Source organism: Hyperoodon ampullatus (genome assembly GCF_949752795.1).
Source record: "Hyperoodon ampullatus genome assembly, chromosome: 19".
Taxonomy (NCBI): domain Eukaryota; kingdom Metazoa; phylum Chordata; class Mammalia; order Artiodactyla; family Ziphiidae; genus Hyperoodon; species Hyperoodon ampullatus.
In genome coordinates this window covers 44205832-44232991 of record NC_136932.1, presented here as the reverse complement: position 1 = coordinate 44232991, position 27160 = coordinate 44205832, and the positions used below count along the sequence as shown (strand labels likewise).

Sequence of the window (27160 nt, the reverse complement as noted above, 5' to 3'; positions counted from 1 at the left end):
TAGCAGATTAGATAATAAAGCAGAGGGGAGAGGCCTTGCTTCAAGAGATAATTTTGAACTAAGATTTAGATGACAAAAAGGATTCTTGAAAGATCCGGGGACAATGCCTTCCAGGCAGAGGTGAAAACCCTGCAGCCTGGGGGGGCCATGGTGTGTTCAGAGGCTGTGTGGAGGATAGGAAGTGACCTCGGACAGAGGGGGCAGCAGCCTTGCAGGCCTTGACAAGGAGATGGGCTTTTAATCTGAGTGCAGCGGGAAGCCACTGGGGAGTTTAAGCCCAGTTTTAGTGATGCTGACATGTTTTGATCGGGTGCTGAGTACCAGGCATCATTCTTAGCTCATGATGTGAGTTAGGTGATAACCCACGAGGTGCTTTTAGGCTCAGAGAGTGACACGATGAGGTCCCACTGAGTGGCTTAGTGCAGGAAGTGCTTTTAGCCATCATGCCCCCCTGCCAAGGAGGAGGCCCAGGGCCCACTCGGGTTTGCGGCTGTTTCTTGGTTGTCTGGGTGGTCATAGGGCCCCACTGGGGTCAAGGCTGCGTGCCTTCGATGGGGAGCTTCCGGGGGTGTAGAACCCAGCCTAGCAAGCTGTGCACAGAAGTGGGCCTGCACGTGGGGCCTGGGAAGAGCCCACCAAGAGGCCCCTCAGAGCGGGTACAGGCAGTGGGCTTGCCGAGCCTCATTCTTACCAGCAGGCTCTGTGCCCAGACAGTGTTCCTGGCCTGGGCAGGGAGGATGAAGTCAGCTTCAGAGAAGGACTTTCATAATTCTTACCAAAACACTCTAAGCCTGGAGGGAGGCCGCTGAGCCCATGGCAGTCCTAAAGGCCCTTGGCCTTTCTTTCCGTGGCAGCAGCATGAGACTTCCTGGTCATACCTCGGGGAGCCCCTTGCTTGGGACTTTGACCTCTAAGGTGGCCCCTTCCCTTTGGGGACAGGGCTGCTGGGGGCTGCCCCTCTGTTGCTTTAGCCCTGACCAGTTTCTTTCCCAAGAGTGACCCTGTGCTTGTCAGCTGGTGGCCCTGAGCTGGGCGGGACAGCTTCCTGGCTGTTGGTTTGAGGCCCGGTTCTGGGGTGAAGTCTCCAGGCAGGGCAGGCAGTGGAGGGCAGGCCAACTCTGAGGAAGATGGGGCCCCGGGGCTCGGGGCAAGACGGGCCCTCTCTGAGTTCTGTCTGCAGCTGTGCCGGCCTGAGGGCTAAAAGCGTGGCGGCACAGAGGAGGCTGAGCCCTGGAATGCAGGGCGCTGGGGGGGCAGGTCACAGTGGGTTCTACAGGGCTAACCTGGCTTCAATAAACGCCTCATTCAGAGCTGCTAAACCCTTCCCATATGTGGGCCTCAGGGAACTTCACAGTTCCGGGGGGCAGGGGAGGCAAGCTGAGGCGAAGTGGCCTCATCCCGGTGCCTGGCAGGACAGTCTGCACAGGCCTCTCGTGTGGCTGTCCTGGAGAGGGTGCCTGACCCTGCAGGGCCAGGGCTGGAGGGCCAGAGCTTGCTTGGCCTTATGGGGGCGGGGCCCAGCCCCTGGGAAAATAGGGTCAGTTTACTGAGGCTGACCTTGATCTCCCCTAAACCAGCTGCTGAGCTAGAAGCCAGGATACAGGCCCCAGCGCCCCCTCCCACTCCGCCCTGCTTCTCTTGAGTTTCTCTCAAGCGGCCACGTTGACGGAACCCTCCAGTACCCTTCCCGGGGCGGGGGGAGGGGAGGCAGGCTCTTGGCAGTGCCCTGTTTGTTCCCCCTGTTGCCAGCCCTACCGTGCCTCTCACGCCTGTGGTCTGCCCCAATGACAGGCTGGCTTTGGTGTCCCAAGGGGACCAGCCCAGAGCATGTGCATGCACTTGGGGGAGGGCAGGAGAAGGCCAGCCGGGGCCGCCACCGTGGCCACTGACCTGGGAGCCCCAGGAAGTGTCCCCCTGTCAGACAAAACACCCGGCTCAGGGCCCGGTCTCCACGGCCCAGTGCTCAGCCTCCGCCGGGTCCCCAAAATACAGCCGCACCTCTGCCTTCTATTCGGTGTCCTGTTCACCTGTGAGGGTGACAACTTCAGCTATACTATGGTTTACTGCACTTAGTTTTTATCAGCCCCCAAAACAACTCTGGGCTTCGAGTGAAGTCCATGCCACCCACCCAGGGCAGGCCCAGGATGCCAGGCCCTAGGCCCAGAGGGCAGAGGGTAGAGCAGTGCTCAACGAAAGAAAGAGTGGGGCCGGGCCCAGGAGGGACAGGAGGTCAGGGGTCGTGCACAAGGAGGTGGGCTTCCTCAGGGCCTGTGCTGTGGAAACGACAGTGTGAGGTTTTGAGGGAAGAGGCTCAGCGCCAAGGGGCCACAGGGTGGGAAAGTGGGGTCTTGGGAGCCCTTGGGAGCCCAGGTGAATACTGTTTTCACGGGTCCCTGTCACCCACAAGCCCCCGTGTTACCTCCCAAAGTAACTCTGTCGCTGCTGTGTTCTGTGCTGGGACTGTAGCTGCCAGTTGCGACAGGTTATCCCGCACTGACCCCTCCTTGTGGACTGAGCCCCCGTGAGGGCCCGCAGGGAGGGGCGAGCTGCGTGGCGGAGGGAGTGTGGGGTGGCGGGAGGACCGTGCCCACCGTCCAAAGGACTCTGTCGCCTACTAGGGGGAGCAGGAAGGGGGCCCCCAAACTCGCTGGTGTCTCTGAAATCCCAAGCACTAGGAAGTAGCCTTGAACAGCTCTGAGAGAAGGAGAACATTAGGGTCTCCTGCCCCAGGCTGGGGAGAAACGGGTGGGAGGAAGGGCTTAGACCCCTCAGAAGGGACCCCTGAGGACATTCCTGAAACGAAGGCTGCACCCACCACCTGGGGGGTGTTTGGGTGCACATAGAGCACCCTCCCCTGGCCTCAGGGCCTCAAATCCTCTCAGCCCCCTGCAAGGCTGGGGAGCCCATTTCCTGTCCTAAACGTGAGGCTGCTGAGGCCCAGGAAGGTGAGGCAGCATCCCAGCCACCTGCCAGATTCTTTCTCAGACTCTGTGGACTCCTTGCCTGGGATGCAGGATTCCCAGCAGGGGCCCAGGATGTTGCTGCAGGGGACCTGGGGGGTTCTCGCGGGGACATCAGTCCCAGAGGGCAGCAGCTTCTCCACGGGAGAGGTCTGAATGTGCAGCCGTGACCTGACCAGGTCTAAATGCAAAGGCAAAGAGGACATAATCGAGCTGCTCCCAGAGGCTGTGTGCAGCCCCTCGTTTATAACTTCCTCCGGGATGTTCTATGGCCTGCTTCTGTCTCCTGCCTGTGCTCCTTGGGGGGAGCCCCACTGCGTTTTTGTTACCTGTGTGGTGAAGGAGGGGCCCCTCTTGGGGGGTTTCCCCAGCCTGGCCCTTCGCAGCCCCATCTGTGTCACTACCTCAGGTGATCTGATGTCCCCCTGGTACCTGGTCCCCAGGCGGGGGGGCACAGCACTTATCGGCTGGGACTGGAGGGTGAGCGGTCAGGTGTTCCTGTCCACTGACATCCAGGGAGCTGGTTCCTCCACCCCCAGCGCTAATCTAATCAGGAAATAGCAAAGTCCACATTTCCCAGGGGTTATAAATAACCACAGCAGTTCAGACAGCATTATTTCTCTGGAAAATGTGCCATGTCCCCCCCTACTCTGCACCCTCCCTTCTCTGTATTTAAATGACATCCTGAAATAGACTTGGTTTCTGGAGGCTGCTGGCCTCCTGGGAGACAGGGCTTCATTGTCAGGGCACCGAGGGGCTGGGCAGGCCTCCCCACGCGGGTAGCAGGGCCGCACCTGCAGACGGCATTTGGAATAGGGCGGTGGCGGGACTCACAGTAAAACACGACAGTGCCACCTTACCCAGACCTGGCCTCAGACAGGCTGAAACAAGAGCAAACTGTGCAGGGGACGGGGTCCTAGCGTGGCAGGGAGGCAGAGGGGAACTGAAGGTTCCTGAGGCCTGGAGTTATCTGGGAAGGCTTTCTGGAAGAAGCAGGGCTGGGATTAGGCCTTAGCATCAGGGCTTGCTAAGGCCCTGTCTCAGATGTTCCCAGGAAAATGTAGGGTTGCTACTTGGCTGCTGGAATAGAAGTGATGGGGAGGGAAGGAATGAAAGAATTGTACTGGGGTTGGCCTGCCAGCACCCAGGTCAGCCTGTGGTGCCAGACCGTGGAGGGCCGATGTCTCCTTTCTAAATAAATAATGATCACAGCAGCTGCCTTGCCAAGAGGCAAGGATGCCAGGCTAGGTGCAGTACACCTAGCTGGGCTGGGTAGGATCTTGCAGGTTTAGCTGAGGCGAGTCAGGGATACTTGATTTTGTACCCCAGCTCTCACTTCCTAGATGTGTAGCACTGGGTCAACTCCTCAGTCTCTTTAAGCCTTGGTGTCTCATCTGTAGAAGGGGAGCAGCTAGAAAGGCTTAAACCTCATGGGCTTGTTAGGATCACTGATTGAGATGCTGTATGTAAGGGGTTTGTCACAGAGCCAGACTTACAGGAAATGCTCACAGCACATCAGTCGCTGTTACTATTTTCCATGGCAACGCTCTGAGGCAGGTATGGACACCCCTGTAGGGAAACTGAGGTTCCAGGAGGTTAAGTGACTTACCCACATTCACACAGTTGAGTGGAAGAGTGAACATTTGGACCCAGGTCGGTCTGACTCTCATTCCCTGCACTTTCCCCACTTGAGCTATGTCCACATACCACTCAAGGACCCAGGGAGGGACCACTGGCTCAGTCCACAGCAGCTGCCAGGAGGTGCCAGGTCATGGGAGGCTAGGGCAGGGGAGGGGCACTGGGGGCCAGGACCACAGAATTGGCCTGAGGCTTATGCTGATGACTGGAGAGACCTGCATGAGAAGCAGGTGGTCATTCCAGAACGTGTGTCCCAAGGGTAGTATCTGCCCCAGTTGACGAAGAGCAGTGGAGATCTCTCTCCTCCAGGTGGCCACTGCTCGAGGTCAGGGCTGGGGACAGACCAAGGCCCTGTGTCCAAGACCCAGGATTCAGGAGGGGATGAAGGAAGTGGAAGGAGCAGCCTGTGCCACAGGCCCGGTGAGGGTTGGGACAAAAAGTTGAGGGGAGGAAGGTTTCAGGGGCCCAGTAGGACTTGGCCCTGAGCCTTGTAGAAGAGAGAGCCGGGGCAGCAGCCAGGCTGTGAGTCCCACACGCTTCCCTAGCACGTTTGAGGAGGTGCTCAGTGCTCTCCACACCACTCTCCCTCTGTCCTGTTCTCCAGGCTGGGCCTGGGCCCAGATGCAGGGCCCAGACCCTGTCAGAGGCTTGGGTGCCCCCTGTCCCCAGCAGGTGTGTGGGTGATAGAAGATGCGGGGGTCTTATCTTGAGCTGTAAGAAGCACCGGGGCCCAGCCCACCCTGGACTGACTCGGGTCCAGCTTTCCTTTGTGGCGAGGGGCCTGTTAGAGCAGCAGTGTTCAGACTATGGTGCACATGCCCTGGGGGTGCAGAGACGGTCCAGGGGTACTAGGGCAGAAGAGTTTTAAAGCATTCAGTTTGCAGATCCTCAGCTCCCGTCAGAGCTATTGCCAAAAAGCGACCTGCCAGAGAAGGGCCTTGTACCACCACCTCGCTCTGCAGCGGAGCCCGAGGCTTCCTGGGGGACTCGGCTCAGGGCTCCCAGGCCTCCCGGGTGGCAACAGAGGGGCCACTTGAAGTGCTGATGTAGGAGCTGAGAAAGTAAAAGACTCTGAAAGCTGGGTTTCCGACCCTTTCACAAGTCACGTGGTTTCCAGTTCTTTCTTTCCACAAAAGTGATGGAAATGGTCAGCTGAGATCATTTAAAATAAATATTGATAATAGGTTATCTATACAATTTAAGGCAAATACCGAGGAAAGAGGTTAAAGAATTGCACACATTGCAATAATAAAACTATTTTCAGCCCCATCTACTGTATGTGAACAAGATGTTTCATCCTTTACATCTTTAAAAACCAAACCAAGGGACTTCCCTGGCGGTCCAGTGGTTAAGACTCCACGCTTCCTCTGCAGGGGGCATGGGTTCTATCCCTGTCGGGGAAATAAAATCCCACAAGCTGCACTGTGCGGCCAGGGTAAAAAAAACCAAGATCTTTAAGCAATACTAAATGCTAATTAAATCATGCCACTCCCTGGGTAAAAATCTTGGTGGAATCTCATTAGAATAAAACTTTAATTAAAAAAATAAAATAAAAATTAAAACAGTATTGATGCTAAAACCCCATTTCACCCTAGCAAATATTCGTGTACATACATGAACTAAAACAGAAAAAATGCTCTACCCATCTCATTAAGTGATGCAATTCCACCAAAATGGTACTTTGCTGCTGAATATTTATTAAAATTTGTAATGTGTTGGTCAAATTTTTTATTATGTACTGCTAATCATTGTAATAACTAATCCAGAATATGTTTCGAACATTTGGAGCCTAGTGGTCTCAGGAGATCTTTCATTTCCATTTATACAGATATTTTTGTTGAAGCAAAATATAATAGGGTGAGGAATAAAAAAGACTTTAAAAAAGAAAAATGCCAACTAGGGCATAATTCTTTGGGAGAAATAGACTATAAGCACAAAATCAAAGAGAAAAAGGAACGCTGCAGGGTTTCTACAAGGGAAAGAAGAACTTGTTTATGTGTTTTTTTAATGGATGATGGTGGATATCAAATCACTATGGAATTTGGATTCCACTGAATACATTTAAAAGAATGATGTAACAGTTTTATTTTAAGATGTAAATATTTACATTATTCTGGAAATTATATTCTTTGCAGCTATTTAAACTTGCTCTGGAAATATTCACATGTTGACTTAAAAATGTGCCAGGGTGTGCATTGTTTTTCCAAATTACTTTATGGATGCACAGGGAAAAACAGTTTGAAGGCCACTGAGCCAGAGAAACGGAGTCCCGTTTGGTCACCTGTGAGGGATGCGTCTGCGTTCCCCCCTGCCATCTCCACTCCCCTGGGGCTCCTGCCCAGTTTGGGGGCCTCCTCTACAGAGTGTTTGCTTTCTGAGAGACCAGCCATTTACCCGTTATCTTACTGAGTCTTCAGGACAGTCCAGCAAGGCAGGTTCTTCACTGGCTGCAGTGAACAGATGAAATAAATGAGGTTTAGCAAGGTGAAAACTTTCCAAGGTCACACAGTGGCAGAGCTGGGATTCAGACCCAGGGCTCTTCACCTCTATGTGGCACCGCCTCCCGTTCACCACCTCCGGGTACACTGGCTACATCCCCTGCTGTCAACTCCAGTTCAGGAAGTTGAGCAAGTTGCTGATGGTTTGTGAGCCTCGGTTTCTGCATCTGTGAAATGGGGTGCTAATACCCATCTCACAGGGTGGGGTCAGGAGTGAATGAGAGGTGATGGGTGAATGTGCCTAAGAGCGCACCCCACCTCCTTCCCAGAGTGGGGGCAGTCCTTCACTAGCCAGGGCAGGAGGGGCCTGGGGGCTGGAGCCCCTGAAGGACTGATGTCAAGATAAGCATCAGCCCCCAGTTCCATCTTCCTGACCTTTTAGCCAACTTCTGAGCCGTGGCTGAACAGCAGGGAGAGCTCTGGCTTGGTCTCAGCTGTCATCTCTCTCTCTCTCTCTCTCTCTCTCTCACGTTCTCTTTCTTTCTTTCTCTGCAGCTGGATCCACAAACTGTAGAAACGAAGAACTGGCACACAGATGTGATTGAGATGAATGGGGTGAGCCCAGAGAGATAGGAAGTGTCTGCACAGTGGGTGGGCAGCCTGGCCTCTGCTGGTGCCCTGGGGGGGCTGTCGGACCCCCGCCTCCTTAGCCCAGCCCCTCCCCCCTCTCCTCTGCCTCCACCCCTCTCGCTCCCACCCTGTAGGTGTTTCAGGGAGCCCTGGGTGGGAGAGGTAGCCCTTGTTTGCAGTCCTGGGGGGCACTCCTTGGGCACTCATGCCCTGGGGGATTGTGCCTGCCTTGCCCCCAACCAGATCAAAGTGGAATTCTCCATGAAATTCACCAGCCGAGACATGAGCCTGAAGAGGACCCCGTCCAAAAAGCAGACCGGCGTCTTCGGTGTGAAGATCAGCGTGGTGACCAAGTAGGTGCTGCGCCCGGGGTCCCTGCCAGCCCTGCCCTCCAGGCCCCCCACCCTCATCTGGCCCCTCAACAATCACTTTCCAGTTCAACAGTCACAACGGCCAGTTTGGAGGGCAAAAGTGGCCTGCAGAGGTGTGTTCTCTACCTCACATGATGCTTTAGAAATAAATGAGCCAGCACTTAAGCACTGGGAGACTGCACATGAAGATCCCAGACGGTCAGCTTCTTGTAATAGGTGGGAAGATGTGACAACTGTAGGCCCGTGTCTTGGTGTGACGGTGGCAGGCTGGAATCCAGGAGTGGCTGCTCCTTGGGAGAGGCCACCCTTCAGCCCCCCTGCCCTCCCCTTGTCTCCAGGACCTGGCCCACCCCCCTCTGTAGGTGACCTGCTGGGGGCCCCCATAGCATTTGAATCTGAGCCCTGTGTTCTGAGGAACACTCTCCCTTTAGTCTTTGGGTTGATCTCCTAAAACTTCCTCCCTCCCACCTTTGTCCCCTGCTGACCCCAGCGTGCAGGCAGGCTGTTGGGGGGTGGGGTGGCGTGGCCTCTTAGCCCTCTCCTTGCCCCCCACCTCCTGATCCCAGAAGCCAAGCTCTCCAAGGCCAAGGTTTGCAGAGAAGGGGTACATATAGCTATCACTGGGGGGCCTCCCTCCACCGTCCCTCCCCTCACATCGCCTCCCCACCAGGCGGGAGCGCTCCAAGGTGCCCTACATCGTCCGGCAGTGCGTGGAGGAGGTGGAGAAGAGGGGCATCGAGGAGGTTGGCATCTACCGGATATCAGGGGTGGCCACGGACATCCAGGCGCTGAAGGCCGTCTTTGATGCCAGTGAGTCGGGGAGGCCCAGCTGGGCAGCAGCGGGGAGGGGGCGCTCCCGCAGGCTCGTGGGGCTGGGAGGAGAGTGCAGCGGAAGCGGGAGGCTTCTCCACGGAGAGGCCTCGACGAGCCGATGGCAGAGGAGCCTCAGTCTGTGAACTACAGCCCAGCAAGGCATGGGGTGATCCCCTGCCCTCCAATCTCTTCTCCATTGCTACAGATTAGGAAGCCGAGCCTCAGAGAGGCCAAGTCACTTGCCCAGGATTACTCCGTATATAGGCTTTGAGCCTGATTTAAACTCAGATCTTTCGGGTTCCAGAGTCTGTGTTCCTGGCTTTCTTGCTGGCTCCCTGGTGCCCGGTGGGCTGCAGGGAAACTAAAGGGCTTTGAGCCTGGGTTGGCTGGCACGGGCACCTCTACCTTCTCCCGGGCCCCCAGTGCCCTCTGGGAGGGGCATTGCTGCCTCTCGCTTTGACTGTAGGCTCCTTGGTGGTGGCGCCTGACCTTTCCGGTTCTTTCCCCTATCTCGTTGTTCAGGCTGCAGCAACAGCACACCCAGTAGTCAGGACACCTGAACGGCCGGGCAGTGCTGATTCATGGGAGCTGAGAGGGGGCCCGGTGGGTGTCCCTGGGCAGCTGCCCGGCAGACGTTTTCGGGGAGCCTGGGTGGGGAGCTGGGGACGTGCTGGCACACGGCTCCTCTGTGCCACCTGGAAGCTGAGGCTTTGTTGGAACATGATTTTAGGTATAAAAAATGTGCAGCGCCTTCCAGAGAGGGGCTTAGCAGTGGGGAGATTCCAGTTGGAAGGAGGGCATGTGACACGTGGTGTGAGTGTGACTCCAGGACTCTGGATGATCTATGCTCCCCTCCCCCCACGGAGCTGAGTCACAGGCCACCTGTAGGCACTACCTACATCCTGCCATTCCTGGGGAGAGCAGACTGGAGACAGTGTGGGGGGTGTCCTAGGCAAGCTGTCTCAGGATGGATAGAGGGACGGAACAGGGCTACCTGCCCAGCTGAGGGCTGCGTGGGGGACGGAGGTGGCTCAGCCAGCACAGCCCCTGACCTCCCGTCTCCCCTACAGATAACAAGGACATCCTGCTCATGCTGAGTGACATGGACATCAACGCCATCGCTGGCACCCTCAAGCTATACTTCCGGGAGCTGCCCGAGCCCCTCCTCACAGACCGACTTTACCCAGCCTTCATGGAGGGCATCGGTGAGCCTCCAGTGGGGGCCTGAGGGCTGAGCTGAGCCAGGCCTCCCTGACCAGTAAAGAGTGAGAGAGGAGATCTGTGGCTTCCCTTGCTTGTTGATCTGCCCACTGCATAGGGCCGTGTGGCTGAGTGGCCTGGAGGGCAAGGTGTGGCCTGCTGGGGCCTCATCTGGAGGCTGGACCCTCTCTCCCGTCTCATCCCTCCGGGCTGCCCTCTGTGCTTCCTCTTTGGACACTGACCTCCTTGCCTAGAAACCCAGGAATCCAGGGAAATCTGCCCTGAGGTGGGTGGTCGGGCTGGTGCCCTGGGGCCAAGAAGAAGTGAGCTGGCGTACACTTGACGTGGCCTGTACTGAGCCTTCCAGAAGGAGCACTGTCTCATCTCGGACCTATGCCCAGGGTGGGGAGGAAGCTGGGAGCCCTGGCTGGCAGGGCTCCGGCCTCTACCCACCTGGGCCAAATCCTGGCCTGGGCGCATCCCTCCTGCCTTGTCTTCTCCTGGGTTGGATCACAGGAGTGAGGAGCCCATGGAAGGCAGCTCACTGCTGGGCTCCGGCAGCGGAGGTGCTTGAAGAACATTCAGGGAATTCCCTGGTGGTCCAGTGGTTAGGACTCCGTGCTCTCACTGCAGAGGGACTGGTTTCAATCCCTGGTCAGGGAACTAAGATTCCACAAGCCGTGTGGTACGGCCAAAAAAAGAGAGAACATTCATGCCATGACATCACTGTCTTAAACTCAGCCTTACAGTCCAGGTATGGGGAATGGCTCCAGCCCCAAAGGCCTCTGCAGGGAGGGGAAGAACGGTGTCTGCTGCCCACCGGCCTGCCGCCTGGCTGAGTTACAGGTTGTGGTGGGGCCTCCTGTAGGAACCTCCAATAGCCCACCGTTGGGGAAATACCAGGCCCTTCCCTGCAGGGTCTGCTCCCCTGAACCCCTGCAGCCTGGGCTTTCCCGCAGCATCCCGTAGCCTCCTGACCACAGGGCACTGGCTAAGGCCTCCCCGCCCAGAGCCAAGCCCCGCCCCAGCCCCTTCTCTCCCCACAGCCCTGTCAGACCCTGCTGCCAAGGAAAACTGCATGATGCACCTGCTCCGCTCCCTGCCAGACCCCAACCTCATCACCTTCCTCTTCCTGCTGGAACACTTGAAAAGGTAATGGGGAGGGGCCCAGTCCAGGGGAGGGGGCAGGGAGCCAGGGCAGGCTTCAGCTGGGGGGAGGACACATCCGCTGGGGAACCCACATCCTCCGTGCCTCCAAGTGGGTGCTGGCGTCTGCTGGGACACCATAGCAGGGTGAGAGTTTGCTCTTCAAATTCTTGTGTTCACATTCTTCTCTTTGGAGAAATATTTGGGTTCTAATGGCGACCTCAAATACTGGCCACAGAATGCTTAGAAAGGCAGGGCTAGAGCCAAGGACTGTAGGTGGATTTTACAGTCAGTAGGTCATTCGGTCCACTTAGCAGACAGCCTCAGGGTGCAGTGCGAGCAGCAAGTGTGCCTATTGTTCTGTTCAGTTACGCACGTTGCATGTGCTGGATGATCGGGTCAAACGTGTGTGTGTGTGTGTGTGTTTGTGGGTCACAGTCAAAAAAATCTGAAGCCCGCTGGTCTTGACCCACAGCTCATCGAACAGATAGGGAATCTGAGCAGGGACTTGCCTGGGGTCAGCAGCAGCTCTGCCCTTAGAAGCCACATCTCCCAGATCCTCAACTACAGTCCTTCCGACCTTCTCCTCTGCCCCCGCCACAGTCAGGTCAAACCAACAGCTGCTCAAGTTACGCCTGCAGCAAAGTTCATACTGGAAGCTAGCCCTGACGGTGACCTTGTCACTCACTTTTGAGTCCAGGACCGGTCCCAGGTGTGAGTGGGGAGGAAAAGTCCCCAGGCGTCCCTTAAGTCCATTTGCCACCCGGGACCCGGGAGCCCCTGGTGAGGGGCCGTGAGCCCTCAGGCCCAGGCTCCCAGTGGCGGCTCGGCCACCAGGCCAGGCCAGGCTCTGGAGGGCCAGAGACCTGGGAATGCCTGGGCTGCTGTCTTGTTTTTCCCATTATGAGACATTTTCCCTCTGGTTTGGCCAGGACCGAAGTCCCAACCAATTCCCAAATAGTTTGGCGAGCACTGTGGGGAGGACACAGAGGAGGAATGGGAAGGAAAATTCATTAGGTTTTCCACCCTCGGAACCGGGCACACTCTGTTCCCACATCTGGGCCCCGGCCGGGGTGTGTGTGTGTTGGGGGCGGGGGGATGAGGGGCTGGGCCAGCTGCACAGCTGCCTCCTGGCATGGCAGTGTTTTTCTGCCCGTTTCCAAAGCAGTCAGCAGGCGCATCCATGGCTCCGGCCTGGAGGGTGGGGTGACGGTGTAGTGGGAGTGGGGCGAGGGGCGCTGTTCAGGGCGGCTGGGTCTCAGCCCCAGAAACATTGCTTGGGACTGGGGGAGGCACAGGGCCTCTCTGATGAGTTGGCTGGTACTGAGCCTGCTGGACACCAGCCACAGATGGCAGCCCCTGCTGTCACTCGGGAAATATCTACAGAGCATCTGGCTTATTATGCAAGAGAAGCAGAGGAAGATCCAAAGGGAGGCAGCTCTGGAGCCCCATGAGGCAGACCCTTCTGGAGAAGCTTGGTAGAACAGCCCCTGGGCTCCATCTGGGATGAGGGTTGTTCCTGCCACAGTGCAGCAGGCAGACCTCAGGCCTTTGCCCCCTGCCCAGCCCCGCCTGCTCCGACTCTTCCTCAGGGCCCCCCTCCATGGCTGGGCCGATTGTGGGGAACACGCACGGTGGGCAAGAGCGTGGGCTCTGGAGGCAGACTGCCTGGGTTCAGATCCCAGCTCTGCCACTTGCTAGCTGTGTAACCTCGGGCAAGTCACTTACCCTCTCTGTACTCTGGTTTCTTCATCTGTACAGTGGAGATGATAATATTACCTACCCAAAGGTTTGTGATGAGCATGAATTATTATAGGGAAAGTTCTTGAACCAGTAATAGTATCTCTAAGGCAAGGGGGTTGGAGTGGGTCCTTCTGGCTCTGACGGTTTACCATCAGTTCAAGGGGTGGCCCAGGAGCTGGGAATATGTTATTGGAACGTACTGGAACATAGCTCGGAACTTGGTCCCTTGGCTGAGTCCCCTCCCTGCCAAGCAGTCTCTACCCTCAGGAGAGGGAGGCTAGTGACCACCTGTGGGAATCCTTCCAGGAGTGCTAACAGCCAAGGGTCTGGAGCCCCATGCGGCTGCCAGGAATGACTTTTTTCTCCCCTCCCCTCCCTCCCCTCCCTCCCAGGGTTGCTGAGAAGGAGCCCGTCAACAAGATGTCCCTTCACAACCTGGCTACTGTGTTTGGCCCCACGTTACTGAGACCCTCAGAAGTGGAGAGCAAAGCACACCTCACGTCGGCTGCCGACATCTGGTCCCACGATGTCATGGCACAGGTACCTACACACTGCCCAGGCCTGCGGCTGCTGGAGGGGAGGGACAAGCCTCCCTGAGGGGTGGAGAGAGAACAGCTAGGACTCCTGACCCCCTCCCCTCCTGACAGCGGGGATGATGGTCTGTAGGATGTCACCAGGGAGGCAGGGCTCTGGAGAGCCCTGCTGAAAAGTAGGAACCTAGACCAGGGGCCCAGAGGTTGTCTGTCTCAAGTGCTGGCTGCAATCCTGGGAGTGCCTGGGCCTCAGAAAGCAAGCCTAGGGGTATCAGAAAAAAAAAAAAGGACAAGGCGTGGGCCTTGTCCCCACGCATGGAAGCTCTAGCATCGCTTCCAGGGTCAGGAAGCTTCCCTGGGAGCCCTACAAGACCCAGGGCAGGGTCTGGTCTGAAGCAGGGCTGCCAAGCCAAAGCCAAGCTCTGGAGCATGTTGGAAGTTTATGACTGAGGTTGGGCAAGTGGTCCCAGGCTCCCCACCCTCTGCCCTGCAGCGCCCTCTACTGCTGCAAATGGGCAGCCACACCTGGGCTTCCGAGGAAGGGGAAGCGGGGAGCCAGCCACAGGGGCCCAGCCTGGAGACCACGTCTTCTCAGCGGGTCGGAGGAGGGCCTCCAGGGCGAGGACCCCAGCCTCAGTCCCCCCTGTCTTCCCGCAGGTCCAGGTCCTCCTCTACTACCTGCAGCACCCCCCCATTTCCTTCGCAGAACTGAAGCGGAACACACTGTACTTCTCCACCGATGTGTAGCCCAAGGTGGGAGCGTCTGGCGGGGGGGGGGTGGCCCGAGCCAACCTCTCCAGCCGGGGACCCAACCCAGACTTGAAGGACTACAATAGAGAACTCCCAAACCCAGCGCTCCAGACTCCAAGGGACACAGATTTCCAAGAACTGGAAGACGTGCATCTTTTGTGCCACCTTGTACAAAGCCAGCTGACCCGGCCCCAGCCTTGCTGTGCACCCCGGGCTCTGCCCTCTGTTCCTCTAGTTGTGTCTAATGCTCCGTGCTGTTTGGGAATTGTTTTACGTCTACTTGTCATGCAGGAAAGGTAGTGACCGACCCGGTGTGGGCACACAGACAGCCTGCTTTGTTCTTTCATTTCCTCCAACACTTTCTTTCCTCCTGAGTCCGGTCCAAGGGCTTTTATTTTGCGCTGTGACTGCTGCCAGCTTCTCCTCTCTTGGCCCTGCCCCCAGATTGCAGTCTCCTGGCAGCCTCCCCTCGGTCTTCCTCCACCCTCTCCTCCCTCCCAGCCTGCCTGCATGCATGTGCAGCCTTGGTTTTTGATCCAGCGCCTCGAAAGCTCTGAGGAGGCCCTGGGCGGCGGTGGCAGTGGTGGCCCGTGCCGTGCTGCCGCCTGCTGCCCCCGGCCTCTCCTTGCCCTCTGCCTGCGGAAGCGCACCTGCTTGCCTTGCCGCCTGTGCAAATGTTGGACAAGGAGACAGACTCACACTAATCCTCAGCTTAGCACAGGCTGGAGAGCGGATTTCTGGGATTTTTCCACCTGAGAATCTCCATTTCTGGGTTTATCTGTTCTGTCTCCAGTACCAGTGAGGCATCTTTGACTGTTTCTTCTGCTTTTCAGTTCCTTTTCCCTTGGTGTTCTATTTCCTTTGAGTATAAAGACTCACAAGTGACCTGCTATCAAGGTAGCCAGAAGGTCAGGAAAGAATTCGGGGAGGTGGGAGGGTCAGGCCGCCGAGGAAAAAGGACAGGTGGGACGTTGAGAGGAGCGCCAGGGAGCGCTGGGTGTCCTGGGCTGGGGGGAAAGAGGCTCTCGGCAGCAAGCAGTTGTGGTGGCTTTTCTCGTGGAGCTGGGCTTCTGGGAGGGCAGCTACTACGGCTGAAGCAGGTGTCCAGAAACAGGCAGGTTCTGTCCAGGAGGGCTAGTCCTTCCCGGTGCCTCCCGTACCTCGTGGCACCTTTGCCTTAGGGTTTACACTTTCTCCACAGCCAAGCACTGCCAGGGGCAGCCCCCACGGCCACGTGTGCTCCAGGCCCTGGGAAAGGCAGGCACAGTCCAGCTAGCCAGCCGTCATGGTGCTGCCTTCCACCCCCGGCTTCTAGACGCAGCCTTGCGGGTGAACGCGGGGAAACTCCAGGAGCTGGGGAAAAATGAGTCACAGGTACCTGCCTCTCTCGGGACTGGGTTTTGCAGGGGACCCTCGCTGTGGACGCTGTGCTCCAGGGTAGGGGATCAGCAGGTTCCGATCCCAACACCGAGGCCCGCTGCTCAGCACTGGAAAGGAGTGAGAAGTACCCCCAAAGTGCAATTTCTTCCCACCTGAGCAGCGGCCGCCAGCCTCTGGCAGTTAGCCTGGGAGGGCAGACACTCCAGGGCTGCAGATTGGAGCTGCAGTACACAGCTCCCTGGCTCTCCTGTGTGGCATAGGCTAGATTCTAGGCCCTCAGGATTGGAGAGGAGAGCTCCCCTAGCTTGAGCTCAGAGCTGTTTTAAAGAAGGGTTTAGGGCCCTAAAGCCGTAGCACTTGCTCAGTGAGAGGAAGGGCCCTTTCTCACCTTGTTTACACCTGTTGCCCAATCATGGGCAGAACGGTACACATTCTGTGCACCTCGGGGGAAAGAGATGCCTAAGAGGAGGGAAATACTGACCCCCTAGCTGCCTGCTAGCAGCTTAGCAAGGAGCCCCGCTCCCTGAGACAGCGTAGAGAAAGAAGGCCGCTTGGGTCTAAAGGTCCCCAGTGTCTGATCGTCCCTGGAGTCTGCTCGGCACTCAGGGGCTGGTATGTGGCATGGAAGGCTCTTGCTTCCACAGCCATTGACTGGAATGAACTGGAGGCCCAGCTAGAGCTATTTACGGCCCCAAATGGGTGCCTCCCACCTCCCCAAAACAAGGGAGGTTTGCTTCTCAGCATCAGGTAGCTACTGCAGCCCCCCAACCTCACTTAGGCAATGAGAATGGGAGGAAGGCCGGAAGGGCTGAGAAATGCAAAAGGCTCAGAATATTTATAAATTCCACCCCCAAGAGTGGGGAGGGGCGGGTACCAGACCTTTACTGAGCTGCACCAAGGAAATAGCCCATGGGTTCTCCTACGAGACAGGGACTGTGCAGCTCAGAAGCCCCAGCTACTGTGCCCAGCAGGGCAGGCTGTGCCAACAGAGGCCCATCAGACAGGCTACAGGAATCCTGCATGCCTGTCCTTGCTGGCAACGGCTGTGGGCTGCCGGTGTTTGCTGATACAGGTAGGATGGGACACTTCATTAATATTTGACTTTAATAAGTTGGTAAGGATATATTTTTCTTTGGTCTATGTTCTGTTTCAACTTACGTAGATTATAAATTGATGTAAACCACGTGAGAGGAAAATGTTAATAAAAAAAATGCAAAGCCCCAACATTTGCACACAACTCAGCCCTGTGGTGTGGACGTTTGTGTTCTCAGGAGTCCAGGGAAGACCACCAATCTAAATATTTAACTCTTCCAGCTGCATCCAGATGTGCTTCCAAGAATCTGTTTACCTAGTGAACTCCCCCCTTGAGCTTCCCTTCGGCCTGTGGGGACTGTGGCAGTTTTGGGGGGCGGTGAGCCCATGCCCCTCCTTGCTCTTTCACCAACGCCTCCAGCTCAGTCACCAGCCGGTTCTTTGCATGAAATACAACTGCCCCACCAGGGACGTGGCCATCAGTATGCCTCAGAGAGATGGCAGGAAGTTGTCCATTCAAGTGGAGGCTTATTTTATGTAAACTTTTCTCTACATTTTCCTTGGAAGTAGCAGGTCTTTGGGGCAGCCTTTTGTCCTCATCTGCTTGTTGGAGAGGCTGGATCCCCTAGAGGGCCCATCCTCCCTGTAAGAGAGCTAGTGGGGTTAATGTAGGCTCCCACCAGCCTAAGCCATTGGACACTGTGTTTATTCTGGAGATCAGGAACAGATGTCTCTGAAAATTGGTGTTTGGTTTATGAGCTCATACTGCCTCCTTAGCCATCTAAAACAGGAAACTATTCATCTCCTCTCTTGATTGAATAGTCAACGTGGACAATGCTTGGCTTATTGAACTGATGGCTACTGACAGCCCGGGGCTCATCTTTTTCAAGGCAGTCGTGAGGGCAGTTTCCTGTACTCAGTCAATGTATTTGACCCCACGCACTAGACTGGATGGTAGAAGATGCTGGGCTTCTAGCACTGTAACAGGTGCCAGGGTAGGAGTATCTACTCTTGCTCTAAGTGCTTATAGGTGACTTATTTACGGACGGTAGAGGAAACACTCCTACATTTATTTGTTCTCTGACCTGTGAGGATACTCCAGCCAGCCTAGCAGCAGTGAAGCCTCGTGACTGAGACTGGGACAGGCATTCTATAGAATTCCCCATAGAAGGACATGAGTCTTATGTACTAGCTCACTCATTCCAAAGGCAACAGCAGACATGGCCAGAGGAAGGTGTTACCAGCTGGGTTTGACATTATCTCACACACACACTCACTCAGGATGTCTGGATGGTTCAGCTGAGTCTGAATTCTGGTTAAGGGTGGGTGAGCTGGAAGACAGCAGACAAGGGGGCAGAAAGCCAAAAAAAGTCAAAAAGGCAAAGGTAGAATAAAGGAGACGTTACCACTGGCTTAAGGTGGCTGGAATTACATGGCCCCCACCAAGCTACCTGCCTGTCCTGAGTTCATCTCCCCCCACCCACCAAAGCACCCGAGTAAAGCAGCATCTGTGGCAGATCCCAATTGTAAAAGGCTATTTCTTTGCATATGGCACAGAATTAGGCTGAGCTGCTACTGTCAGAAAAAAGGCTACCAGGCCAAGTCAAAAACACTAATATGTTTAAGGGAGAAAAAGAAACCGACACCAGAGAAAAACGGTGGTGAACAGCTCCTCAACACGGTCCGATCATAACCAGTGGCTGCTGCGACTTAGTCACCAGGATGACCAGAGCAGGACCCTTCACACACTGTGTCCTTGAGCCGGGCCTGGTCTGGTGGTCAGAGCAGAACACCAATGTGCGGTTTAGACCGCAGGCGTTCCCACTGGCCAGCCCATGGGAGGGTTTTTTAGAAGAGGCCAGCAGGGGTTATGCGTGGAATTGCAACGCATCCTAGGACATGGCTAGGCCGGGCTTCTGTAGGGGAAGGCCCTGGCCAGTGTGACAGTCTCAGTGAGGATAACACTACCCTGCGGACCCTGGGAACCTAACATCCCCGAACTTTCAGGAGTTCGCTCACGCTCTCCCTATGCATGTTCAATCTCTGGGCACCTGGAACCATTTTTGGGAATTGTGGAATTTGAAAATAAAAATAAGCCAACCTTTTAAACTGTAATATAAATACATATATATATGTATATGTTTTTTAACAAGGATAGCAGAACACTAAACAAAATGACATAATTGGTCGGATGGCATAAATTCACTTTGCCCTGCCCCAATGTGAGATGGATGACGGCATGGAGGTCCAAGGTAGAACAGCTTCCTGGGTATATGTAAAGTCCCCTTCGTTCCCACGGCCAACTGTGATCAGGACCGAACCTCTGCGGAACTCAATTCCTACAGGTCAACACGCTGACTCCTGATCTGCCCGAAAGAGAGAGGCTGGCGTGGCACAGCCCCCCACAGCCTGGCTGGAGTCCAGGAGCAGAGAGCGTGGCTGCTCAGAGGTGGCAGATTGCAGCCAGGCGCCTCCCTCACGACACCAACTATGTGAGGGAAAACAAATGTCTTCAGTCTCTGAAGCAAGTGCCCCGGAATGGTGCAGAAACTGCCCTACACAGAACAGCTCTGATCCTGGGCTGGCATCATCCTTCCCCGGAGGCAACTGCTCTCACCGTAGGTAATAATCGATCGCAGCAGAGAAAGCAGCAAAACCTCCACAACCAATGACCCCAGCCTTTAAGCCAGCTGTAAAGCAAACACAAATGGCATTACCTGTGGTGACAGATGCTGGGTCAGGCTGCACTCAGGAAAAGTCTGGGTACTCGCAGATGCAAAGAAACCGGCGTACGTGTTCTAAATCATTCAACCTAGCAGAGAGCTGGAAGACTTCAGTGAAGCTGTGCACACGATCTGATCCAGTGTGCTTTTATCTAACTGTACGTTCATTTAACTTTTCTCGTTCTAAAGAATTACTATTTCCAGCCTCATGAAAATAGCCCCTCACAGGCAGGAAACTGGTTAAGAGAACCAGCCCTTGGAATCAAGTGAAAGCATATGGCCTGTTACCCTGATTTGTTTATGGAATAAATTCCTGGGAAGGTGATCAAAGCAATCCTAGAGGGAGCTGAGCCTCTCAAAGGCCCTGACAAAGCTGAGACATGGGAAGACCAAAGGGGAAGTTACTCCATAAATCACAAATGGCTGTTTGAGGAGGAAAATCAGGTTTTAATGACAGCAAATCATCCTGCCTCTCAGAAAATGAGAAAAAAGGCTTTTTCCTTTGGATAAGTCCGGGCACAGCAGATGGAGAGCAGCCCAGCAATGTACACTGTTAAGAACGCCCTGTCACCGACACCCTGCACCACCCTCTTGATGGACACACCAACAGGGAGAAGTGGCAGGGAACCGGTTTTTTTCTTTGTTGTTTATAGATGATAACCCAACATTTCTAGAATGCCTATATTTGGCTTTCAAGGGGTAGAAATCTAAGAACCCTAAGGTGCAGAAAGACATTACCGTGATAACTTATTCACAAAATTAAAATGACAGTTGTATAGTATGAAGAAAGATGTCTAACTGTTTGCAATGCATGGAACTGAAATTTCAGCAGAACCTGCTATTTGGACAAATGGGGCCCAGCTATGCTTCTGTACTTTCCTGCATAGCAACACACACCTGCAGATTATAAGGAAGTTCTTCCCGTATGTTCAAGATGGGGGCAGTTCTTTTTTCTAAGATAGATCTAGATCTCTCTGTGGTTCTCACCTGGGGGTGACTCTGTTCCCCAGGGGACATTTGGCAATGTCTGGACACACTTTTACTTGTCACCACTAGAGGATGCTACTAGCATCTAGGGGGTGGAGGCCAGGGATGCTGCTATACATCCTACCATGCACAGGACAGCGCCCCCCTCCCGCTAGCAAACATTTATCTGGTCTAAAATGTCAACAATGCCAAAGATCAGAAACCCTGATCTAGATACTAGAAGTTTCCAAAACTGAGTTAACACAGAAGCAAACGTGATTTACTTGTCAGAAGGGAAGAATATCAAGTGTCCACATATACCTTGGGCTGTCCTTGGAATGCTCATATGTTTAGAAATGTCAACTTCAGCACGCTGTCCAAGGCCACAAAGAAAACCATCTGAGAACTGTTTACTAACCTCTGAAACCAATGGCTCCTCCAGTGATGCAGCCACTAATGACACTGTTCTTCCAATCTGACTTTCCCCGGTACTGTGGGTGGAGAAGAGCAGTTCAGAGCCAAAGAAACAAGCCAGACAAGATGATGAAGGAAAAAAAAGACAGGGTTTCTGGCTGGCTAATTGAGTCCCTCCCCAAAGGAAACCTGTCTTTTTCTCTTTCAAAAGTATAGTTCCTAAAATTTGAATGTGTTCATAAATGCCTCCTGCAGGTGGTACCAGAGCGCTGAAGCCAAGTGTAACATTTGGGAAGTAATCAAAATCTCTTCTCAGTTCCCCAGTAAGTATTCTGTTTAAAATCGTTAACTGGGAATTCCCTGGCAGTCCAGTGGTGAGGACTCCGTGCTTCCACTGCAGGGTGCCCAGGTTCAATCCCTGGTTGGGGAACCAAGATCCTGCAAGTAGCGTGGTGCAGCCAAAAAATAAATACATAAAATAAACTCATTAACCAACTTCTAGCCTACAAAAACAAGTAAAAAATAATGCAAGCCCAAATCATAAACGCACAAAAAGTTTACATTAGGGACTATTTAATGGAAATTTAATCTAGCAAGTATTGGACATTTCTGACCTGCTTTCTAGTAGCATTAAGAGTATTTCTCTTGAGAGGTCCTAAGATGGAAACAGGCAAGGCTTTCTCAGAAGGCAGGGACACTTACAGATTCTACCAAACACTCAGTGCAAGAAAACATGGCGCCCACGATGGCAAAATTTTTGGCATAGGACATTCCTCTCTGCCCCATGTCTTTAAGAACTTCTTTTGCTGTAGGTGTGCGGTAAGGATCCTTAGGGTCAAAGCCCACATTGGTATCAATGCCGGCAGTGAACACCCCAAATGCACCTCCCAAGACAAATCCTAAAAACAAACACAGAGATGAAGATTTCTTTGGTATGTTTTCTGGATTACTGTAATGGGGTCATACTCAAATAGCACCTTTTGGATGGCCACCAGCGAAGAGGACGCCCCCTCCTGCCTGGAAAACTCTCTACTTGTCTGGTTTCCACATTACAAACTCCAGGATCTATCTTGTTGGCAGCTTCTTCTCTGACTCTTCTTGGATTTCTTCCTTTCTTCCTTTCATTTTCTAACATTTTCAAAATTCAGTCTTTAACCCCCTTTCTCTCTCTACACTCTCACATGTAAACCAGTCACCCTCAAGTTCAGGTATCAACTTTGCAAGTCACTCCCTTGACGACGGTGTCATCCATAATAGTCATTTGGTAAATACCATGTGCCAATTACTCTGACGCTTTATAGTCAGAGTCTCATTTATTCTTCACAATAGTCCTGTGAGATAGATACTATTATCCTCTCCTTTCTGTAGCTGAAGAAACTGAGGCTCAGAGAGGTTAACTAATTTCCCTAAGGTCATGAAGCTACCAAATGGCAAACCCCACACTGCTGTCCACAGCTGACCTTCCTGAGCCTGCTGGACATTTCAACATGGATGTCCTCTTGCCACCTCAAGGTCGGTATACGTTCAATGAAACCATGGGCACCTCCCCTCCAGACTTCCCTGCTTATGGCTCCTTCTTTCCAGTCACTCCTGCTCCAAACTTCAGGGGCATTTCTGACTGTTTCTTTGCTTCCCCCTGTAACCCTATGTCCACAATTATCATCCTAGTCTAAGGCCTTTATCACTTCGCCCCTGGAGCACTACAAAGACTCATTCATCATTTCAACAGATATGTATTTATTAGGGTCAGGCACAATGGTGAACAAAGACCCAGCCCATGTCTCATGGAGCTTCAGTCTAGCAAATTCCCTATATGGTCTCCCTATCTACAGACTTTCCTTTCCTTCATCACACTCCACCTTGAGTCATCATGCTCATTACCACTTGTTACCCTCTAAAAAACCATCAGTGGGGACTTCCCTGGTGGTCCAGTGGGTAAGACTCCAGGCTCCCAATGCAGGGGGCTGGGTTCGATTTCTGGTCGGGGAACTAGATCCCACATGCATGCTGCAACTAAGAGTTCGCATGCTGCAACTAAAGATCCCGCATGCCGCAACTAAGACCCAGCGCAGCCAAAATAAATATACATACATAAACATTAAAAAAATAATTAAAAAACCATCAATGACTGCCCTAATGCCTGCAGGCAAAAAGCCCAAATCCCCCACCCCACCCCCAACTTGAAATGCCGTTTCTCCTCCTCTTTGTCTAACCCCATTCTCTCAATCCTCCAAGACACGCTCTAGTCTCACCTCCTGTGGCCTTCCCCCAACCAAGAAAGATCTATTTTTCTTTCTGCTCTACTTCACATGTGCACTCTCACTACATTCCTTTAATTGCCTTTCATTCTCAATGAGAGTTCAAATCACCTGCAAATGTGGCCACCCTCTTTACTCTGCATACAGGATGGACACCTACATTCTCAAATCCTCAAAACGTTAAAAAAAAAAAAAAAAAAAAAAAAATCCAGTCCAGACTTCTTTCCCCCTTTCCCTGTTGTCTAGTCACACTGGCCTCACTGGCCTTTCTCTTTTTCTAATCTCAAGCCACTTCCGGCCAGACCTTTGCAGGTGCTGGGCCCTACGTCTGCAGAGCTCTCCTCCAGGCTCCTTCTCAACAATTTTCTATGTATATTAAAATGTTAGCTTCATTAGAACAAGGATCTTGTTCTCACCCTGTCTTTCCACCGCCTGACACGTGATAGTTGCAAAGTAACAAGTTGTTGAAAAATGATTATTTAAAAGCGAATGAATGAATGAAATCAACCATCTTAGAACCCCCAGGTCCCGACCCAGGATCGATTCTCTGATCCAATTTCCAGAGGCGAAAGCCAACCTCGGGGTCTAGGGAGGCGCTGCTCGAGCTCACTGAACCAGGCGGGAGTGGGTCAAGGTCGAAGCCCATGGACTCCTCGCCTCCCAGGCGCGTGGTCTTCTTGGCAGGGGACCCCTATGCCGCCCAAGCCCTAAGCCTCCCAAAGGCCCCCCTCCTCGCCTCACCTCCCAAGCAGGCCAGCGCCGCCTTGAAGGCGCAGCTTTCCATCGCCCTCTCGACCATCTTCTGCTCCTCACTCTTGGCCGGACTCGGGATCCCGCCCAGGCTCCCAGGCTCCAGGAGCCGGGGCTGACGCTTGTCACCCACCAGGTACTGCAGAAGAAGGCTGTACTGCAGCGGGGCTTCGGCGGAAGCCGCCGCCCCAGGCGCGGAGCCCCCGGCACTATGGGGCGTCTCCGCCATGACTGTGGCTGCCCAAGAAACCCGGCTTCCTTCTTCCCACAGCAGATTCCACAAGCTTCCCGTGGGGCCTTGCGCTCCCAGCCACCGTGTCGCAACGGCAGATTCTCCACACCGAGCGAGCCTGAGGAAGCAGCGGAAGCCAAGTCCGTTAGTGCACACCTGGCAGAAGAGCTATCATGTTCTCCCAAAACCTCCTGTGAATACTGAATCAGGCTTGTGCAGCAGTCCCAACGACACTGACAAAGATTCAGAGTCACCAGAAAGCCCCTTCTTCGGGGCTGCAGCGCGGTGGGTGTCGGGATTTGTAGTTTAACACGTACACCCCAGACATTTCCCAGGAAGCCTTGCGCGGGCACTAGCGTCTCCGCCTTCTCTCGAGCTCCTGACGGGCGGGAGGAAAGGGAGGCTGCAGCGCGCCGGGACGCCAGCAGGGAGTGCGCGCGCCCCGCCACGGCCCTTCCAGCCTAATAATTCCTAGTGTGTGTTGTGAGATGTCCATAGGGGAAGGTGCTTTGTAAATCAACGTGAAAGCGTGGTATAAAGGTATGGAATAAATGTTTTATTCAATAATTAAACCGTTGAGGGGAGAGAGAAGGAGCCAAAAAATGAGTGAAGCTATTAAAAAAAAAAAAAAAAAAGGAATTCCCTGGCCGTCCAGTGGTTAGAACTCCACACTTTCACTGCTGAGGGCCCTGGTTCGATCCCTGATTGAGAAACTAAGCCTCCGCAAGCCTCGCAGTGTGGCCAAAAAACAAACAAACAAACAAAAATAGTGATGCTAACCAAGCTTAATATGAGACAATGATAGGAAGTGGAGGTGGCTATGGCCTGACGGAGAGCAAGGGAAGCTGAGGCTGCTACTCACGCCAGCCAGCTGTTGTCAATGGAATTAATGATGTGGGACTAGCATTGCCATGAAAAGCCGAATTTATATTATGCTGAATCAACCAAACAGTGCTTACTAGCTTGCAAACTGAGGACCTGAAGGTTAACTGTGAGACAGCACCGTGTATGAACCCAGAAAATCTTCTGCAGTAGTTTCTGTGGTACTAAAATAGATCCCCAACTGTTGTATTGATCCAGACTAGCAGTGTATCTGGGTGTATCAGCTAAGAGAAACATAAGTGGAGACAGAAGGTAGTGAGGTAGCCAGTCAACAGAGACAGAGATACCTCTTTGGTAGCCAGAGTTCTCTGTGCCACAGAGCAGAGCCTGTGGTTCACTCTGCTTCTGCTCCCACCAGACCACTGAACCAGCTTGTCCTAAGGTCCCTGGTGACTCCCCCGTGGTTGAGTCTAATTCAGACCTCATTTCACTTTACTGCTCAGCTGCGTTTCACGCTATTGACTCCTCCTCCTTCTGTGAAGAAACTTCAAAGCCCCTCTCCCCTCGCTGTGCTACAGCCTCTCCGGTTTCTCCGTCTTTGGTGCAGGCACCGCTGCCTGACCTTTTCCTGTTGGTCCTCTCAGGGCTTCATCCTTTATTTTCTCACGCAGCTCACTCTACCTGAGCAATTCATCCGCACTCGTAGCTTCTACTACCACCTCTAATGCAGGAATGACTCCCAAATCTTCATCTCCAGCTTCGACCCTTCTCATCAACACAAGAACCAGACATTTCCTGTAGGCACCTCTAACTCAACACACCCTGCCAACCACCCATTCCTTCCAGTTGAGTGAGGGGCCCAGGGCTCTGATTCATGCTGAGGTCTTAAGAGCCGAAGCTGGATCTGAGAGAAGTTGGGACAGGGCCCTAGGCAAGTCCCAGGCAAGGTGGCCTTGGAAAGCAAGGAACGATCTAAACAATTAATCCCTGGGACTAGTTAGAGAGCAATAATTAATCCCTAAATGAAGGGTCTGCCCCAGATTTCAGGTACGAGCCAAGTCAGCATGTGACGAGATCCACTGTAACCATGGTGAGGGAGGGAGGGAGACTTTTATGGAACATAATGGCCCGAATCACAGATGGAGACACAGATACACTGATCTGGTATCTCTCTTCCCCCACCCATCTCCTTCCATAGGCGGAATGCGTTTCACCTGATGGAAAACTTGAACCTCTTCAAGCATATTCCGAAAGTGAGAAGTGGTTTCCCATGTCTGTTTCCCTGGCCTGAATCTTTGCCAGCACCCTAGGGACTTTATCTGACCACAGCTTCACTAAAAGTCCAGCTGCTCTCATGTTACAGGTTGTCTGTTCTGGCCGCAAGGTTACAGAGGTGGGGCGATATCTCAGTGGGTCAGAAAGAATAGGAGACACTTCAGGATGAATGAGATTCACAGGCAGGGTCGTAGGAAGTCAGAACACTCTGAGTTGATGACCCATCACTTGAAGGACTCCAGGTCAGGGCACAGATGGGGAGGTGCTGAACTGGAGGAGAGCCTGATCGTCTCTCGCCCCAGGTGTCCGGGAGAGCCTGGCTGGCCTCTATTTCTCTCAGCATGTCAGGAGTGCAGAAGTAAAAGAAATAGCAGGAGTGGGATGGAATGAGGAGGTCCAAGTTGAGAAGTGCAGTGTGTCCTATGTGGATTTGAGTTGGCTGTGAATTTGGTAACAGTGAGTAGTCTGAATAGTCCCGTCGTTGGCAGGAGGTCTGGCCACATAGGTACTCTGAGTAGCCAACTGAGTCACCATGCATGGTGGGTACTGGACAAGTGACTTTGTATTAAAGCTTTTTTAAAAAATTTACTTATTTTATTTATTTTTGGCTGTGTCGGGTCTTTGTTGCTGTGCATGGGCTTTCTCTAGTTGTGATGAACGGGCTTCTCATTGTGGTGGCTTCTCCTGTTGCAGAGCACAGGCTCTAGGCACACTGGCTTCAGTAGTTGTGGCACGTGGGCTTCAGTAGTTGTGGCTCGCAGGCTCAGTAGTTGTGGCACACGGGCTTAGTTGCTCCACGGCATGTGGGATCTTCCCGGACCAGGGCTTGAACCTGTGTCCCCTGCATTGGCAGGTGGATTCTAAACCACTGCACCACTGGGGGAGCACTCACTTAATAGACTTTTAATTGGTCTGCATGCCTCCTATCTTGCTCTTCTTCAAACCATCCACAGAATGGTCTTTCAGCACTGAAGCGTGATCATGTGCCCTGCTCAGAATTCTTCTCTGTGCCAGGATAAAGCCTAAACTTGGTGTGTTGCTTCTACAACTCGTGCCCAGGAAGACACATATGCTTCCGCCCAAGTT

General features: G+C 53.7%; 2 protein-coding genes across 8 annotated transcripts in view; one reads left to right on the top strand and one right to left on the bottom strand.

Annotated features, from left to right (window-relative positions):
- Positions 1 to 14219, top strand: part of ABR (ABR activator of RhoGEF and GTPase) — a gene marked incomplete at both ends in the record, with an annotated part of 221353 nt that extends 207134 nt beyond the window's left edge. For all 6 annotated transcript variants that reach the window (XM_079725668.1, XM_079725667.1, XM_079725669.1 and 3 more), the window contains 7 exons: positions 7592 to 7651; positions 7910 to 8019; positions 8708 to 8847; positions 9921 to 10055; positions 11097 to 11202; positions 13332 to 13479; positions 14130 to 14219. In XM_079725668.1, the coding sequence (XP_079581794.1) occupies positions 7592 to 7651; positions 7910 to 8019; positions 8708 to 8847; positions 9921 to 10055; positions 11097 to 11202; positions 13332 to 13479; positions 14130 to 14219 (789 nt within the window). The remainder of the gene's footprint in view (positions 1 to 7591; positions 7652 to 7909; positions 8020 to 8707; positions 8848 to 9920; positions 10056 to 11096; positions 11203 to 13331; positions 13480 to 14129) is intronic.
- On the bottom strand, positions 6964 to 23985 carry TIMM22 (translocase of inner mitochondrial membrane 22). 2 transcript variants are annotated; one of them, XM_079725676.1, is made up of 4 exons: positions 23737 to 23985; positions 21440 to 21636; positions 20742 to 20814; positions 6964 to 7045 (listed from the first exon to the last, which is right to left on the bottom strand). In XM_079725676.1, the coding sequence occupies exons 1-4, from the start codon at positions 23972 to 23974 to the stop codon at positions 6996 to 6998; spliced, it is 558 nt and encodes a 185-aa protein (XP_079581802.1). In that variant the 5' UTR covers positions 23975 to 23985; the 3' UTR covers positions 6964 to 6995. The 2 variants fall into 2 exon arrangements, with proteins under 2 accessions (XP_079581802.1, XP_079581803.1); XM_079725677.1 differs by lacking the exon at positions 6964 to 7045 and adding an exon at positions 18793 to 19324.
- Between the last annotated feature and the right edge of the window lie 3175 nt (positions 23986 to 27160).

Excerpts from the sequence above, each read along its gene's own strand:
- TIMM22 (XM_079725677.1), bottom strand. The coding sequence starts at position 23,974 with ATGGCGGAGACGCCCCATAGTGCCGGGGGCTCCGCGCCTGGGGCGGCG. Across the intron at positions 20,815-21,439 it reads CTGAGTGTTTGGTAGAATCT|TACCGGGGAAAGTCAGATTG; the intron begins GTAAGTGTCCCT and ends CTCCACCCACAG. Across the intron at positions 19,325-20,741 it reads AGGAGCCATTGGTTTCAGAG|CTGGCTTAAAGGCTGGGGTC; the intron begins GTTAGTAAACAG and ends TTTGCTTTACAG.